The following is an 18,524-nucleotide window of genomic DNA, read 5'->3' as shown; positions in this document are numbered from 1 at the left end:
AACTGTGTGGACTGCCCAGAGTGCTTTATCTGTCTTTGATATCTTTCTTTCTTGGGCACTTTGCTTAAGCATGGCTCTTTCGGAGGTCTTTTGGTTGGCTTACGTTTTAAAGTTTTATACTAATACAGTAATCTGATACTTGTTTGCAAAGATCATCGATTTTAGCAGTTGCTTGCTAATTGCTGCCATTATGGAATTGTATTTTTATGCTCCTGCTGGATTTTTTAAAAATATATGTTACAATTCCTATTCAGATTGTGTGATGGTTTTTATTGATTGTAAATTGTGCTAGCTGCTTTGGAAGAAAAGCAAGAGATAAAATGAAACCATTGATCATTCCTTTGAAAAGCAAACTTTCAACTGTCTGATGACCTGCAGTGCTTCTCTTTTGGGCTCCACTTGTGAGCTTCAAAGTTAGGTGCTTTATCAGGAATAATAAAGCAGTCTGCTATTGGAGACAGAATATCGGGCTAGTCTTGGTTTCGCTGAGCCAAGCAGATCTCGTAGGATAGTTATTTTGGAAAGTTCATATTTTCTGGTGTGAAATGTGTTTATTTCTTTATTTCTTGGATTTCCTCGCTGCTCTTCAAAACTACAGACCACCCAAATGCAGCTTCCAAATTCATAGAAGGAAATTAATTTTAAAACTCAGTTTTAAACTTCTGTTATAAACAATACAGATAAGTGAAGTGGAAGGATTTCATGGCCGGCATCCATATTTTTTGTGGGTTTTTCGGGCTATGTGGCCATGTCCTAGAAGAGTTTACCCCTGACCTAAGTACAGATAAGCTTGCCTTTGGGGAGGAAGTTCTACAGTGCATGGACTACCATTGAGGAAGCTCCTGCTAGTGTCCACCAACCGTTTGTTGTTGTTGTATGCCTTTAAGTCATTTCTAACTTAATGGCGACCCTAAAATGAAACTTTCATGGGGTTTTCTGAGGCTGAGAGTGTGTGATGTACCCAAAGTCACCCAGTGGATTTCTATGGTTAAGTAGGGATTCGAAGCCTGGTTTCCAGAGTCGTACTCAAACCACTACACCACTCAGGTTCATGTGGTTTCAAAAATCCATACCCAAATTACTAAGTAGTCAAAGATGTTGATAATATTTTCCTAAACACTTTTTTAAAAGAAAGAAGTAGCATAATTTAGTGGAATGTTTAGTGTGATGTAGTCCCTAGAGATATTATTAAAGTGTTGGTAGGTAGACCGTGATCTTCACAAACAGGTTCATGAGCTTGTAGATATTCTGTAATATAGACTTGACTCAAGCCATCTTAAGTTTTTAATGGTCAAGAGGAGCAATTTCAGTTGGGCTCAAACATGTACAGACAGCCATTGCAGCTGGTAAAGAACTGGTACATCTTGACCGCCCAGCCCTAATAAAGATGCAGGCGTCAGCATCCTACCCCAGCAGAAGCCTCCAAACCATCTTCAAAGGCAACCCCATATTTTCATGAGGAAGCTTTGCCATCTTGTAAAATTGCAAACGTAGCAGTTGACTTGCTAGTCTCCGAAGGTGACAAGTGAAGCTTCCCGAGGATTTTAATGCTTTGTGAAAGGAGAAGAAAGTGCTCTTGCGGACGAGGCCCGGATGCCACTCTCATTTCTTTTTTAAGGACCCTGAAAGTGCACACAGATAAAATGGATGTGTTGTGTGTCGGAAGCATATAGGTTTAGAGCAGACATTTGGGAAGAGATGAGCTGTCTCTGATGAAACAAACATGAAGCTGACTTCGCCTCTTTCTTTTGTGACTGAAGGTTATTTTAAAATGTTGCGGTGTTAAGCATCCTTTTAAAAAAAAGTCCCTTCCTGACACAGCACAGATGTTAGAAGTAAAAGCAATACTGCCAGAACACATACACAGTGAAATAACACCTTGGATGACTCATGGGGAATGCAGCTGTAATTTTTAACAACACGCTGTCACTTAGGAACAATGACAGTGTCAAGACACTTCTTGTATCTTCTTTTGGGAGGAGGGGAAAAAACTAGTGGAAATTGAAGGCTTACTAGAAAGTTCAAAACTTTGGGATGGGTGCAGGAAGTTTTTACAGTTTTCTCCAGACTTTGATGATAGCTTGGTTTCCTTCATTCAAGGGACCTGGACAATTTTAATATTGCTTTCTCTTCTGAGCTTTGACAGAATTTTAATTCTTTTGTGGTGTGCTTTTAGGAAGATGGGGCCCTCCACATTTGTAGGGTTAAGGATGTGTAGGATCCCTGTGAAAGTGGGTAAAAAAATAAAATAAAATAACGACTATTATTTTTTAACTGAGAGAACACCTCTCTAGGAATATTTAGGTCCTCCAGTGCAACTCTGTGGTCAACATCTAGCAGAAGTTGACCATAGAATTGCACTGGAGGACCTACAAATTCCTAGAGAAGTGTTGTTTCTAGGAATCTCTAGATCCTCCAGTGTGACTCTATGGTCAATTTCCATCAGAGTCACGCTAGAGGACCTGCAGATTCCAAGAGAGAATATACAAATCAAATCTGTGAATAATCAAATCAGCATAAGTCAAAGCTGTAAATGTGGAGGGCCAACTCTAACTGAGCCAGCATTTCTGTATTGTTTGCAAAAACAAGCATATGTGCATCTTATTTTAGTCTGTTGTTTTAAGCAAAGGCCATAGTAACCTAAACCTAAATCCAGAATCCTGTCCCAGTGAGTGTAAACTCGTTGAATCAGTAGAAATTACCTATGTGTTGACTTCAGCTTTAGCAGTTGATTCAGTGGGTCTGCTGTAGTTGCTACTAGCATTTTGACTGTGAGGCCAATGATATTAAAGAAAGCACATAACCCACTGATGTGCCCATATAAAAGTACCTGCAAAGCATCTGTAATGTAAGCATTAGAATAAAATTAACTGCTTTGGCTAAAAGAAAGCATCCAAGACAGTGCTGAGGTCACAGACACAACAGCAAACTATGGTTTAACTGTGTGTAAGGCTCATACTTCTACACTCCAGGTTCCTTGGCACAAGGTCATTATTAGCATTTGAGCCAGGGGGCAATTTGCTTGGCTTGGACATCGTGGCAAAACTATGGGTTGCTGAGTATGTTTAGCCTGGGGAAAAGAGGTAACATGATATCCATGTTTAAATATTTGAAAGGATGGCATATTGAGGATGGAGCAAGCTTGTTTCCTGGTATTCCAGAGAGTAGGACATGGAGCAATGGATTAAGACTACAAGAAAAGAGATTCTACTTAAACATTAGGAGGAACCTCCTGAGGGTAAGATCTGTTTGACAAGGGAACATAATACACTATCTCAGAGGTTGGAGGAGCCTCCTCCTTTGAAGGTTTTCCAACAAAGGCTGGAAGGGCATCTGTCCCAAGGAGAGCTTGGGTTGTGTCTTTCTGCATGGCAGAGTGGAGTTGGACTGGATGGCCTTTGGGGTCTTTTCCAGTTCTATGTTTCTATGATCCTAAGTGCCCAAAGGGAGAAGGGAAGATGGAAACTGTGGCTGTTAACATGTAAACTGGCTCAGTGTTTCCATCAGTCCCTCAGAAAACAGATAATGTTGAACCTTCAGACTGGGAAAGCTGCTTTTGCTGTTTCTCAGCTGCCTTGGCATAGTTGGCGTTAATTAACAATTCTGAGGCTTAACACAAGTCCCAAGGCCCACTTTTGTAAGCAATAATGATTAGCCCTTATAGATCACCCATGGGGTTAGACGGAGGAGCTGTGGGGCACCATGCCAAGCAACCAACCTGGTTTTTGGGAAGAGGCCATCACTTATTGATAAAGATGCACTTTGTTTGCAGGACAGAAGGTCCATTAGAGCAAGTGGGGTACCATTTCCTCAACCCAAATCAGCTCCCATCTTATCAGTATTTCTGTCTCTACATTTTAACCCGTCCATGGAGTTGCACATTTTCTCCAGAAGAGAATTGTGTATGATAATGTGGAAGCCACAGAATGAATGGAGCTGAGGCTATTCCTCGATTCCTTTAGATAAGTCATGGTGTCATTGCAAGGAAGAAGGAAGGGGACACCACCAGAATTTGTTGGCTGTGCCTGCAGTTGTCCTTGGCTTCATATACTATTTGGGCACCTTGCCCTATCAATCCTGATGGGTACCAGCCACTACTGTCTGTAGCATGTCCATACTTTAATGCCTGGCATCTCTATTCATTTGTCAGGCAATAAATGATGGGGTGGGGGAACACAAAGACCTGCAAAACCTGAAAAGCCACAACCTGTTTAATAAGATCAGTCCTGAGTTATGTAGACATACAGTCTGCCCCTGTGTAAGTTAGTTTCATTCCAACGCATTTGTAATCCCAATGATATATGTGCTCAGTCAGCTTTTCCCCATTCATTCCTCTGCGGAGAGTTATGACTGTTGTTGTCCAGGTGTCTGCTTGGTAGAGTCTGGTGATGCGCTTGCTTTCCAGGGGAATTCTCTCACATTGATAGATTGAAGGTATGAAAGCAAGTGGACTGTGAAGTTATGATGTCCAAATGTCATCCTCTCCACATAAATAACATCAAATAATTATGAGGCTGTGGGTAGATGAGTGGGGAGAGCAGAAGAGGCTGTGGGATGATGAAGTACTGTTCCAGAAGACGGTGCTTTGTGCTTCAATATTTTAAGAAACCGCTTGAAACACTTGAGTAACTTAAGGACAACAAGTGCATGAGACACAAGTGAACCCAACCAAGTGCAAAAGCCTTTCTTGGCCTCAGTCCAGTTGCTCACCCCAGCTAAGCGAGAACCATTGGTTCCATTGCAAAAGAATAAGTCAAGCTGTGTGTAAGTATTGATTCAGTGGATCTAATACTCCAGTTGGAACTAGTAGTTACATTGGGGCAGTTGATGTAAGTAGAGGCCCCAGTCTGGATTATTGGTTTGAATGTTGGTCTACAGCTCTTAGAGACCAGGGTTTAAAGTCCCTGCTCAGCCATGGAAGCCCATTAGGTGTCCTTGGGCATGTCACACTCTCTCAGCCTCAGAGGAAGGCAATGACAAACATCCTCTGAACAAATAAGGTCATTATAAGTTGGAGTTGATTTCAAAGCACATAATGACGACAACAACGGGCTTAACAGTTTTCTGTCCCTTTAGTGGTCTTCCATTTTTATAGACCATTTCCTGCCCCTGTTGTTATTGTTGGTTCTAAAGGGTAGGAAAGTGGAAGGGAAAGAGTTGGTCTCCATTACTCTATTAGTTAGATAAAAGAGAGGATTTTTACAAATGGAGTGTTTAATGAAATTCCCTTTCCTACTGCCCTGGTTAAATGCAAGGGAATCTCATCCTCCATTACTGCAAATTTAGCTTTCTTTCATGACTACTCTCCTTTTCCTTGCTCTCATTTATGCACAGAAACTCATTGGCAACTTGAATTTGTGCATAACCCAAAGTGAGTTGAGATCCCACCCCACATGTCAAAGGCCTGAAGACTTCCAGAGCTGGAGAATAGATACCAACATTTTTATAAAGAGGGTGGTAGCTCAATGGTAGATTAAGATGCTTTGCACGGAGATGGGTCACAGGTTTGATTCCCCCACTTTTCCTCTTCAGAAGGCAAGAAGGTTGGTGTGGAAAGACCAGTGCCCTCAGTCCTTTGAGAGCCACATCACCCACCAAAATAGACAACACAGAGATATCCCAGTGGTGTGCCTGAGAAGGCACTCTCTGTGCTATTGACATCAAATAGCTATAAGGCTGGCTTGAGGAGGGAATTGGAGGCAGAAGATGCTTTCTGAAGGTCAAGTCCCTTCTGATTTTAGCTGAAGCAGTTGCAGCTATGTATGTTAGTTTCTCCAACAGAAACAGGTTGTTGAAATCTGCAACCCTGTGTAGGTGCCACCATACAACTCAGAATACATATGACCTGGTTTGATTTTGGAAACTAAGTGGAGTTAGGCTTGGTTAGTACTTGGATGAGAGACTATCAGGGATCTTCCAGTGGGACTGGCTTTAGTTGTTGTTGTTTTGTGCACTGGTCTAGAATCTCATACGATTAAAGGGTGGTATAGTAGTGTTATAATTAAACAAGCAAAGAAATCGTATCAGGACTGCTATACATTTAAACTACATGCAACGGAAAGGGATGAGAAGTGGACACCAGGCTGTGTTGCCTTTGAAAACGTACTTCTCAAAGCAGCTAAGCATGAGCATTTGTTTTAGAATTTACCAGGTCATCAGCATAATGTCTCTTTGCAGACCATGCAATGATAGTATCTTTGTTACGCAAACAAGAAAGACACAAAAATCACTGTACAAGCTTTCAAGGTCTTATCCTTTGTGGCTTTTTGGTTGGCCGACCGAATGTAGGGTGGAAGTTTGTCTTGCGATCCACATGCCAACCTCTGTGTGCCAATCTCTATATGCGTGTTTTTCCTTTGTGTTGTTTTTGGGGTGTGTGTGCAAAAAAGGCTATTGTGTTTTGGCAGGCAACACACAAAGTCCTCATTCAAGTACACAATAACTTCATGGTCATTGAGGCAATGGTGCCATCTAGCCGTAGGAAACTGATGTAGCATGTGTAAATAAAGTTTGGTTTTTTAAAGTCAGTTGTCAGAAAAAGTAGCCTCAGTATTATAAAGGCACCTGATCCTAGCTGATCTTGGAAATTTAGTAGGTTCAATCCTGGTTAGTATTTGAATGGGAGACCGCCAACAATATCAGAAAACCCTCCAAAATTCATAGGGTCGACAGATGGCTTGAAGGCATATAAACACACTGTGGCCTCCCAAGGATCACAAATACCAAAACCAATGGATGCTCAGGTCGTTATTAAATACAATAACATCCCTTATATAAAATGGGAAAATCAAGGTTTGTATTTTTTGGCAATTTTGATTTGTATAAATATTTTCAAACTGGTTATTTGAATCCCTGGATGCAGAATCTGTGAACACGGAAGACCGACTCTATTTCTTGATTCTGAAATGGCTATATCAATAGAGTTATTCTGACAGCTTTTAGAACAAGATTTTTGCTTTTCTCGATTTAGTCTCCGGAGCAGAGATGATGAAAGAATAGCAAAGCCAGGATCCGCATCTACGCCTGTGAAGAATGCAGAGGAAACCCCGCTCCCCAAATCAGCAGAAGAATCTGTTACAGAGAGAAACGATAAACAGACACCACCCCTCCCAGGTAAATGTTGCAAGCGCGATCCAGTTGTAAGAAATCCTATGGTTTCTTTGCTGGGGTTAGGGTGCAAGACTCCCATAAAAGAGAGAAAATTGCAAATTTAAAAAAAACAATTCTTTTTTACGTGAAAGAAACCTCTCTATGAATCTCTAGGTCCTCCAGCAGAACTCTGTGATCAACGTCTGCCAGATGTTGGCCATAAAGTCATGTTGGAGGACCTGGAGAGAACATATTGATCAAATACATGAATCATCAAATCTTCAAAAGTGGAGGGATGATTGTACCTCATGCCAAGGGAAGATCATTTTGGACCCTGCATAAGGAGAAAGGTGATCTATAAATTAAATAAATAAATAAAAATCTTGCTGTACCTGTGAGTTACCAGTTACTCTCCTTATATATCCTACCATGTTCTCTGTGCTTCTTAAAGTGGGTTGTTGCATCCTGCTACATAGCTCTGTCTGTGCAACTGTGTGGCTCAATATCAGCTCTGGTTAAAAACATCTCCTAAAATGGATGCCAAGCTTGTGATGTAATTCCATTTAGGTAGGGAATTGCAAAGGTTAGCTTGACCAATTGTTTTCTGCAGCTCCCATTCAGTTGTTGCAACAGCATGATGGATTAAACAGGTGAGTGCCGCTTGCAAGCCAAGCTTTATACTGAGTCACAATGAAATAATGATTTCAAGGTAAATGTCCCTCATGAAAAGGATGTTAAGCCCTTGAATCAGTACCCAAATTATTGTGTTTTCTTTTCCTTTTTTGGATACTCAAAGCAGATAGTTTTTGCAGAGTAAATTAAACATGACAAACTAGGATACTTGATCGTACATTCTCTGAAATAAGTACTGCCATAGAAATTCTTGTATTCACATTAAATTCTTCTTGATAAGCCACAATGCTGTACATCATCCTGCACTTCATCGTGACGATATGCAATAGACATTTATTTAGAAATTAAGTTTATCTTATTCTCTGCCTTCACAAACTCTTAACTGTATTTGACCATTTCGTAAATTCTTCATCTTGAGCTCACAGTAGCCTTCAGGTAGGGATGGAAGATGCACACATTTTGCATTTATTACTTACCATTAATCATACTGCTATTAATCATGTTTCCAAATCTACTTGCAGACTTAACAGATTTATAGTAACAAAAAAGTTTGATTACCATATATTACACTTGGTCTCTGGTTTCTACATTGCCACACTTGCAACACAAGTTGAGTCTCCCTTATCCAGAATTCTGAAATGTTCCAAAATCCAAAAGTTTCATCAAGGTTGGCTGAGATAATGCTATCTTTGCTTTCTGATGATTTCTGATGTACACAAAATTTGTTTCATGCATGCACAAAAATGTATATAAAATTACCTTCAAGCTATGTGTATAAGATTAATTTTGTGTTTAGACGTGGGTACCATATCCAAGATTATGTATGTATATGCAAATCTAAAATGCTTCTGGTCTCAAGCATTTTGGATCAGGGAAAGTGAACTTGTAACTGCCGTGACTTGAGTTGTGACAGTGTGTGGGATATTATTTTTATGGCTGAATGTTTTTAAAGTATTGTATGCATGATTGAAAGCTTTTGTTTTTCCTGAAAATAGATTTGAGTGAATATCTTGCAAAAATGAGCTGAGACGTACCCATGTTTATGTTGTATTTTTAAATGTACAGTGTCTTCCACACAATCCTCTTCTATATTTTCTAAACAGAACCAAAGCCAGTGTATGCTCAAGCTGGGCAGCCAGATGTGGATTTACCTGTCAGTCCATCCGATGGCCCTTTGCCAAATTCAACGCATGAAGATGGAATGCTCCGGTAATGGTCATTTTACTTATGCCAGTCCAAGGCCTTCATATCTTTAAAAGACAGATTTGCACAGATAGTTAATAAACTTAGGTTTCCTCCACTGAGAGATCTACCTATTGCTGGAGTGGACAAGCTTTGAGCATCCAGAAATCCAATTTTTTTCCCCCAGGACTTGCTACATTTTTGGGGGGGCGGGGGAGGTAAGAGGGTGCCCTTTGTTTTAAAGCTGAATCCCGATTCTTACAGTTCCGAGAGAAGGTAGAAAAAAGCAATAGATGCTGAGGTTTTCACATGAAACCTCAGGGAAAACTGAAGTACGTGTTCATCAACCGTGCCTATGGGTAGGTTTTTAAATATATATATTCATAATCTTTGCAGACCAAGCATGAAGCTTGTAAAATTCAAAAAAGGAGACAGCGTGGGCTTGCGGCTGGCTGGTGGCAACGATGTCGGGATATTTGTGGCCGGTGTCCTGGAGGACAGCCCTGCTGCCAAAGAAGGCTTGGAAGAAGGGGATCAGATTCTCAGGGTAAGATTTCTTTTTCAAAAAGTGATGTTCATATTTTGATGAGTAGTGAACGTGGCATAGTGGTTTGGGTGTTGTACTCTGGAGACCAGGGTTCAATTACCCACTTGGCCATGAAACCCACTTGGTGACCCGTGGGCAAGTCATATGCTCTCAGCTTCAGGAAAACTCAATGGCAAACCTCCTCTGAACAAACCTTGCCAAGAAAACCCCATGATAGGTTTGCCTTAGGGTTGCCGTAAGTTGGAAACGACTTGGAAGGCACACAACATCAGCAGAAGACACATGTCATAAAGAGGATATAATGCAGCAGCAACTTCTAGATTTGGAGATAAGCTGGGAAGGAATGGCAGTGACCAACAATGTAGATGACTTTGAAAGTTCATTGGGCAATAAGTCACACTCTCTTAGCCTCAGGGGAAGGCAATGGCAAACCTTCTCTGAACAAATCTTGCCCCCAAAATCCCATGATAGATGCACCTTAGGGTCACCATAAGTCAGAAATGACTTGAAGGCAAATAACAACAACAAGGTAAAACACTTGGCATGTATGCTGTATAATGCAAATAGTTATGCAAAACCTGATCCTCCAGGTATTTTGGACTTCAGCTCCCAGAATTCCTGACTGCTGACCAAGGTGACTGGGGCTTCTCGGAGTTGAAATCTAAAGCAGATGAGGACCAAACTGTGGGAATTGCTGAGCTAGAAGTTGCATGGATATGTCTTTGATTTTTAACCTTTTGTTTTTCTTTTGGCACACCAGGTAAATAATGTAGACTTTACAAATATCATCCGAGAGGAAGCAGTCCTGTTTCTGCTTGACCTCCCTAAGGGGGAAGAGGTAACCATTTTGGCACAGAAGAAAAAGGACGGTAAGTAAAGTTCCTTCAATGCAAGGACAAGAACAGGTCTGATCAAATAACTTGGATGGTAATCAGAACAAGGGAGCTGACCTTTGAGTCCTGGAGAGAGGGGAAGTCATCTTTATCCAATCCGCAGGTTAATATTTATATCCATATAATGTCATCTAAATTATTGTTCTTAGTCCACATTCACAGAGGCAGCACAAGATAGGAAAAGAGAGCTTGTCTGCCTTGTTACCTTGCAGATCCCAGCAGGGGTTGTGCAAGCTTGCAGGATCTGCTTTTCTGCCTCTTTAGATTAGAATAACAAGGATCCACCAGCTGGAGCTAAGTGGAAAACTGAGAAAAGGCACAGATACCAATTCAAAATGGTAGATCTGCAATAGGTCTTGAGGTGGGCGAAGTGGAACGTGTGTGGCTCTCCTCCAGCCATTTTTTGTACCTTTCTGTACTCTCCAGAATTTAAAGGATGTCACAGTTTGCTGCTGACATAATACATAAAACCACTCAAATGCACTATGTTTATATGTATGTGCCTTCAAGCTACCTGTTGACTTATGGTGAACCCATGGATTGGATAGGGTTTTCTTAGGCAAGGATTCCTCAGAGGTGGTTTTGCCAGTTCCTTCCTCTGAAATGTAGACTACAGCACCTGGGATCCCTTGGTGGTCTCCTTTCCAAGTACTAACCACGACTAACCCTGCTTAGCACCCATGGGATCTCATGGCTTTAGGGTATTTAGGTTTGATAGTCAATGACAAAAAGGAATAAAATGTACTATAGCCACCAGGGCAGTCAGTATATTCATGAAAGTCAATGCATAAATGAAAGTCAATGTAAGCACATTCAAAACTCGCGTGTTTGTGTGTGGGTGTATATTTAATCCCTATAAGTGGAGAAATTTTGTTTGTTAATAATTGGTGGGGAATTAAAATGTTTTAATATTTAATGAGGAATTAATTTTTAATTAGAGTTAGCTGATTTTTAATCTGCTTTCCATATATGTGGAAGAACCTATGAGGCCTCTCAGATATTAGGTCCTTAAGCTCCTAACAAAATACTTTTTAACACTGAAGAAGTGATTCTCCCCAGGGAGCGTACTTGGGACCTTAGGAAAATATGCTAGATCAAATACAAGACAGTGATTCTGTGTTGTACTTGCACCAAAAAAATAATGTGTCTTGAGGCATTTTCAGGTATAACATAATCTATGGATCGAAAAATCCAGTTTACTCTCCAAGCCTTCATTCATATTCTGTTATTGTTTCTGGATGCTTTCAATCAGTGTTTATATCCCTTTCTTGCAGTTTATCGACGCATCGTTGAGTCAGATGTGGGCGACTCTTTCTATATCAGAACTCACTTTGAATATGAGAAGGAATCTCCCTACGGACTTAGCTTCAACAAAGGAGAAGTCTTCCGGGTGGTGGACACATTATACAATGGCAAGCTTGGATCCTGGCTGGCTATTCGGATCGGAAAGAACCACAAAGAAGTTGAAAGGGGTATTATACCCAACAAAAACAGGTATTTCAGAACAGCAGTTCAAGATATATATATGGTTAGACTGCCAAACTTTTATCAACCTGCCTTGTACTTTAATACTTGGATGAGATGCAGTGAGACATGGGCTACTTGACAGCATGAGACTGTGTGGCCATCCAGAGATTTTTCAGCCGCAACTCCCAGTGGGACCCAGCAGAGTACTGGTTGAGGAATGCTGGAACTTGCAGTCCAACAACAGCTAGATGGTTGCACGATTGCCATTTAAAGCATGCCTGTTGATAAACCTTAAACTTTCAAAGCCATATTTTTTAAAGTAAGGATTTTTTCTTCTTGTGATTGTGCCTCAAGCTTTGGGAGTGTGAAAACATAGCACTGGGAAGAAATGAAGCTAGCAGGGGATAGCAAGATGGTCTCCAAAGTCTGCTTCTCACTGCTTGGAAATGGAAGTTGAGGTGGAGGAACTGGTACTGGAGACGTCCGAGGCTGAGACCCAACTGCCAAACCAGCCTGTAGTTTTCCTCACTGCCAAGGTTCATTTTCACTTATTTATTTATGTATTGTACCTTTCACACAGGGCTGAGCAGCTGGCGAGTGTGCAGTACACGCTTCCAAAGACGGCAGGTGGGGATCGTGCTGATTTCTGGAGGTTTCGAGGCCTGCGCAGCTCAAAGAGGAACCTGAGGAAAAGCAGAGAAGATCTTTCTGCCCAGCCAGTACAGACCAAGTTCCCAGCGTATGAAAGAGTTGTTCTTCGAGAAGGTGAGACGATTAAAAGCACACCAGTAAAAGGGGGGAAATTAGCACCGCCTTATTTAAAAATCTTGTTTACAGCCCCTTAACTTAGTTTTAAAAAGGCCCACCTGGGTAAGATGTCTGTACAAGAATGGCCATGGTACAGCAATGAACCATGTTTGTGGTTTGTGTTTGGAGTGAGTTGAGGAGAGAGATCACTTGGGTTTTGGCATGTAAAGATGTTGTATGAAGGATGGGGTGGGAACTGAGACATTTGCCAGACTAGATAAGAAGGTGCCAAGGGTTAATTGGAAGAGAAGGGGACTAGGGCAGAGATGGGAAACTTGGGAGTCTTTGGCTAAATCCCACCCTCTTAGTGTGCCTCTGTGTTTCTACATATGAAATTAAAATTGGCCTCTGGTTTTTGATTTAGAGAGTTCTTGGTTATAATTGCATCCATCCCAGATTTCCGTTTGCTATGAATTAGTTATTGCTTTATTTCAAAGACTCACTATTAACTTTCACTGATACCCACCTACTCCACTACTATCACCTACATAGGTGCTATGAGCACAGTAAGACTGTGACATTGCTTCTGAGTCATCAGGGATTAACATTACTTCTCAGTCATCAGGGATTGATTTGATAGCTATTCCTTAAAGGGAGACTTATCTTCAATGATCCTTTAAATTCCAGCTGGATTTCTCAGACCTGTGACGATCTTCGGACCGATTGCGGATGTTGCGCGGGAAAAGCTGGCACGAGAAGAACCGGATATTTACCAGATTGCAAGTAAGCATACTGACTACTTTCACATTTTACTGCCCCAATACCACCTCAGCCTTACAGGGGTGGACAAAACAAGAAAGGAGCTGAAAACAGAGATGACTGAGGTGCCCAGGTACACAGTAGGTATCCCATATGTGCAGGCAGTAGGGGAATACAATTTAAAGAAAGGTCTCTGATAATCTAACAGTCATACAGATTTTCAAAGATGTTTCTTTAAATGGAAATCTAGGTGATAATCTAGCAGTGTGAGAGCCAGCATTGCATAGTGGTCTGAGTGTTGGACTAGGGTTCTGGAAGACCAGGGTTGGCATCCTTGGTGGGCCATGGAAACCCAACAGGTGATTTTGGACAAGTCACACTCTTGGACTTAGAGGAATCCAATGGCAAACCTCCTCTGAACAAATCTTGGAAAGAAAACTTCTTGATAGGTTAGTGACTTGGAGTTTCCTTCTTTGAACGTTTTTAAACAAGAGGCTGGATGGCCATCTGTCCAGAGTGCTAGAAGCAAGTTGGATTTCATGGCTCTTGGGACTCTCTTCCAACTCTAGTGCAGCTTTACCTGAGTCTAGTTTTCCTACTATTATCCACTGATATGAGAGACCAGGCTGTCAGAGAGAGGAGGGCCTTTCCCATTGGTAGATTGCTAAACCTTTTAACTCAAGATACTGGGAACTGAACCTGAAGTCTTCCACATCCTACTACCCCCAAAACATGGTGCAAATTGTTGTCCGTTGGCACCCATTTTACTTTATGCTGTTTGGCTGTAATTGCACAGACATGAAGAGTATTTGCATGATCTGAAAATCATTACCTTGAAAGAAGCCATTCTGCAAATTGGCGTTCAAAATCTTACACATTTTCAAGGCATATCTTTTTTAAAAGCAATAAAAGGCCTTGTTCCAGGGGGTAGCTGTGTTGTGTGTAATTTACCCGTGAATGATGCTTATCTGCTTTCTATTTCAACAGAAAGTGAACCAAGGGATGCTGGTACAGACCAGCGTAGTTCGGGCATTATTCGGCTTCACACAATAAAACAGATAATTGACAGAGTAAGTGTGGAAAACCATCTATGTATCATTTGTAGTTTGACAAGCATGCAAAAATAATGTCTTGGGTACCTGACCATAGAGGATTATAACCATAGTAGCCTCAAATGATATAAATGCATGGCAAATGCAAAATAAGTCATTGCCTTATTTAATAAAATTGTCATGTATAAAATTACTTTCAGGAGATGTGTATAAAGTGTATATGAAACAAACTGATTTCATGTTTAGACTTGAATCTCATCTCCAATATAACTATATGCAAATATTCCAAAATTTGAGGGGGGGGGGGTCCCAAATACTTCTGGTCCCAAGCATTTCGGATAAGGGAGAGTCAGCCTGTGCACATTTTTATGGATCAGAATTCACTTCATTTGATATATGAGCTGCAAATATACACACACTGCAAATACACATACAATTACACATGTGCAAGGGCGAGGGTATGTTCATGTGTTTGCATACATACAGACACACACCGTTTGGGAGAAAAGCAAACTATAAGGTCAGAAGAAAATGAAATCTGGAAACTGGTGATCATTGACAGAACAGATATTGCTGATAACACAAACATTGTGGCATTTGGCAGACAAATAAACATGTGAAGTGCAGTATTAAATATTCATCTCAGTTTAAACCATTGGAGATGGAACCTCAATGTAAGTTAGTAACTGATGTTAAAAAGTGTTTGGGGAAAAGAACTTCAAAGATATACTGGAGTGAGAAGCCACTAAATAAACTGATTAAAAGGTTCTGTTGAATCTCCTGTGGCCACCATTTTCTAAATGGCTTCATGGATGCATTCACACTGTCTTTCTCACACAATTTGATGAAGTTATCTCTAGTCCATATACAATTTACTTCATTAAAATTGTAATCATCTTAAAGTTGTCCCATTTCTTTGCTAATTTCAAGAAAATCTTTCTTACCCTCTTCCGGGCCACTTGCTAAGCCTGCAAAATAAGTGTGGCTTGGCATGTAAGAACCTGCAGATGAAAACCTTCTGTCTCAGCAAAAAAAGGTTGACCACTTTGCAAATTGCACTTCAGAGAAAACTGAATTTTACCTAGCAGTTTTTTTAAAAAACAGCATACTCCTTGGCTCCCTGTATTGTCTCTGAGTTCAGAAATGTCTCATTAAAGTAAATCTTAAACGTCTGATGGTGGCTACAGTCAAACAAGGTTGCAAGTGCACAGTTTCAAACCATCTCAGTTTCTTTCTCTTTCATTGTAGTGTTTAACCCTTACCCTTTTCAGGCCTCATATATCTGCCTTTTCTATTCACTGACTGCAGAATTAACGTTCAGGGTTTCCAGCCTCACTCTTTCCCCTTCCAACTCCTTTCCTAGTAATTGATCCTTCTGCCTGGCTGTGTTTTTCATCTGTTCCAAACAGCTGCAGATGTAAAGATTAGAAGACAGCAACTTTTGAAAATCTCACATTTTAAACCAGTTTCAGAGGTCCACATCATCCGCATCTTGTATCATATCTTTGTAGCAATGCAAAGTGCCTTCTCGCCTTTCCAAAAAGCCAGATGGGTGGCTTAATTCTCTGCATATTATTTCTCTTTCCCAGGACAAACATGCACTACTGGATGTTACTCCCAACGCTGTGGACCGCCTGAATTACGCACAGTGGTATCCCATAGTGGTATTCTTGAACCCTGATTCGAAGCAGGGCGTAAAGACTATGAGGATGAGGCTATGTCCAGAGTCCCGGAAAAGTGCAAGGAAATTGTATGAAAGGGCCCACAAGCTACGGAAAAACAACCACCACCTTTTCACAGGTGAGTGTGAAGGCAAGGAATAAAGGAAGACTAAGCCAGAGTGGTTTAGCTTTTTTAAGTGTTGGTCAAGGACTCTTGGAAGAATATATATGGCATGTAAAGGAAATTGGAGGACTTGGTATCCAGCTTTTCAGCATAGAAATTACCTGGCTGGTTTTCAATAAGGATTATAGCCATATTGATAACCACAGAAGATAAAAATTACAGCAGCGTTCGAAAAACGCAGCAGCCATCCAAACAGTAAGAGCAACCTGGAAATCATAACCTGTTTGCAGTCCAGAGAAGTGAGAGTTTCACATGGTGGATTTTATTTCACCAAAAGCTGTTTATTTTTGTTCTCAGCTACTATTAACTTGAATTCCATGAATGACGGCTGGTATGGAGCTCTTAAAGAAGCAATTCAGCAACAGCAGAACCAGTTAGTATGGGTTTCAGAAGGAAAGGTAAAAGTCTTAATTTTTCACTTTACTTTTTGGTGGTGTTTATCATGTTACGGTTGAGCGATGACCTATGAATGAATAGGTCTTCTTTTTCATTGCAGCTGGATTACCCTTCGCTCTTTACTTCTCGCTCCTCCTTCTTTTTTCTCTTCTCCTCCTCCGTATTCTTCTCCCTCTCCTTCTTCTCCCTCTTTTTCTTCCTCTCCTCCTTCTCCTTCTTCTTCTCCTCCTTTTCATTCTCCTCTTTCTCCTTCCTCTTCTTCATCCCTTCTCCTTTTCCTTCTCCCTCTTCCTCTTTTTCTTCCTTTTTTTCTTCTTCTCTGCTCTTTCCTTATCCTCCCCCTCCCTCCTCTTTTTCCTTCTTCTTTTGGTGGTGGTGGTGGTTTTATACACACACACACACACATTTTCTGGATCTTGAGAAGTAATAGGTAATGTATAACCTAATTGGTAAGAAGTTAGTTGTGGAATGAATGGCTTTTTTCTTGACTGTGTGCATGCACGGCCTGGTTCTCTCGCTGCCCTTATGTTAAACGTTCTTTGGGGCTTTGGATAACTTGAGTGTTCAAGCAGTCTTGATCTTCTAGGGTATGAAACACAAAACAAATAAACCTGACCAACTTGCAAATGCTTAACACTTTACATTATTTGAACTGTGAGCTTTAGAAGTGGAGCGTACTCTCAGCAGAAATAACAAACCCCAGGTTTTTTATGCTGCGTCTGAGGTGATGGATGATTCTTGCATCTTCTGCTGCTCAGCAGAGGAGGCAAAGAATAGAGAAGAATGCATTTTAATTAGATTACAAATGCATAAGCCATGCCCAGAACAATGGCTCATTAATTACTTTCTGAGGTTCCCACTCTTGCAATTTGCAGAGGTGGAGGGACAACAGCATAGGAAACCCATCTCCTTGCCAGCTGAAGGCAAGGAGGAGTAACCTGGCATCTGGAAATAAGAAGAGAACCATGGAGAGTTGATTGGCCAGAGCAATGATTCCCAAACTTTGGTTCTCCAGATGCTTTGGACTTCAGCTCCCAGTATTCTTGACTGTTGGCCAAGCTGTTGGGGGCTTCTGGGAGTTGAGGTCCAAAACTCCTGGAAGAACCAAGTGTGGGAATCACTGGGCCAGAGTATCAACAAGGCCTTAGCTGGCGTAGCCTCCACAAATGGTTTGGAGATACTGTACCTGGAAGCACACAGTAGCATTTTCTCTAATGGGCTGTGTGCTGTGGTCAGTTAGGGGGCTTACCCACTGATTCCATTGGCACAAGTGGCAGAGAAGGAGGAGATTTAAGAGGTTGTGAACCCCCATTCATCCATATTGGGCATCTGAAAAGGTGATGGACCCAGCACACTGATATCCTCCCAATTTTATACTATCAAAATATATTTAAGCGTTAAAATATACCAGAATTCATAGTGTGTGCAAGCCTTCCAAGATCTGGGAAAGGTCAAATTGATAGGAAGACTTGGATCTTAAAGTTATGTCATCTAAATGTCACTCCTTCCTGATAATGGAGGAAGAAAGAGCTGTAGGCTCTCAAATGGATCTCATATAGTGATCATGATGGTGTTTTGTTGCGTATGGAAAAGCCACTAGGTTTAATGATGATGGGGAGAGCTAGTAAGGTTTGATTTCTCCATTTTGTAAACACAAAATGTCAGAACTTGTCTCCATTGTGTGCAAAGTTCACGAGCTTCTTTGTTGGTGAAGAACCAGAGAATAATTTGAAGAATATAGGCCTGAATCCAGTTTATTAACTCCAGCCAAAGTAGTCATCAGATAAGTTGCTGAAACGTGAGTGAACGGTTGTGTAAATCCCATTGATAACTGGGTCTGCTCAAGTTAGCAATAGGATTTAGGTTAAGAAAGTTGTTTTATGCCATTGGTCCATCTAACTTAGTAAAGTCTAC

The 18,524-nt window shown here is 41.0% G+C and overlaps 1 protein-coding gene across 16 annotated transcripts in view; it reads left to right on the top strand.

Moving 5' to 3' along the window:
- LOC149307144 (tight junction protein 1-like) overlaps window positions 1-18,524 on the top strand; it is a 248,817-nt gene that overhangs the window by 208,432 nt on the left and 21,861 nt on the right. For all 16 annotated transcript variants that reach the window (XM_089538383.1, XM_089538386.1, XM_089538399.1 and 13 more), the window contains 10 exons: window positions 6,971-7,113; window positions 8,826-8,931; window positions 9,301-9,451; window positions 10,212-10,320; window positions 11,619-11,838; window positions 12,392-12,576; window positions 13,246-13,341; window positions 14,305-14,387; window positions 15,959-16,169; window positions 16,512-16,612. In XM_089538383.1, coding sequence (XP_089394509.1) covers window positions 6,971-7,113; window positions 8,826-8,931; window positions 9,301-9,451; window positions 10,212-10,320; window positions 11,619-11,838; window positions 12,392-12,576; window positions 13,246-13,341; window positions 14,305-14,387; window positions 15,959-16,169; window positions 16,512-16,612 — 1,405 coding nt within the window. The remainder of the gene's footprint in view (window positions 1-6,970; window positions 7,114-8,825; window positions 8,932-9,300; window positions 9,452-10,211; window positions 10,321-11,618; window positions 11,839-12,391; window positions 12,577-13,245; window positions 13,342-14,304; window positions 14,388-15,958; window positions 16,170-16,511; window positions 16,613-18,524) is intronic.

Source organism: Sceloporus occidentalis, unplaced genomic scaffold, assembly GCF_023333645.1.
Source record: "Sceloporus occidentalis isolate IW3139 unplaced genomic scaffold, rSceOcc1.0.p SCAF_9, whole genome shotgun sequence".
NCBI lineage: Eukaryota > Metazoa > Chordata > Lepidosauria > Squamata > Phrynosomatidae > Sceloporus > Sceloporus occidentalis.
This window is presented reverse-complemented; position numbering and strand designations above follow the sequence as displayed.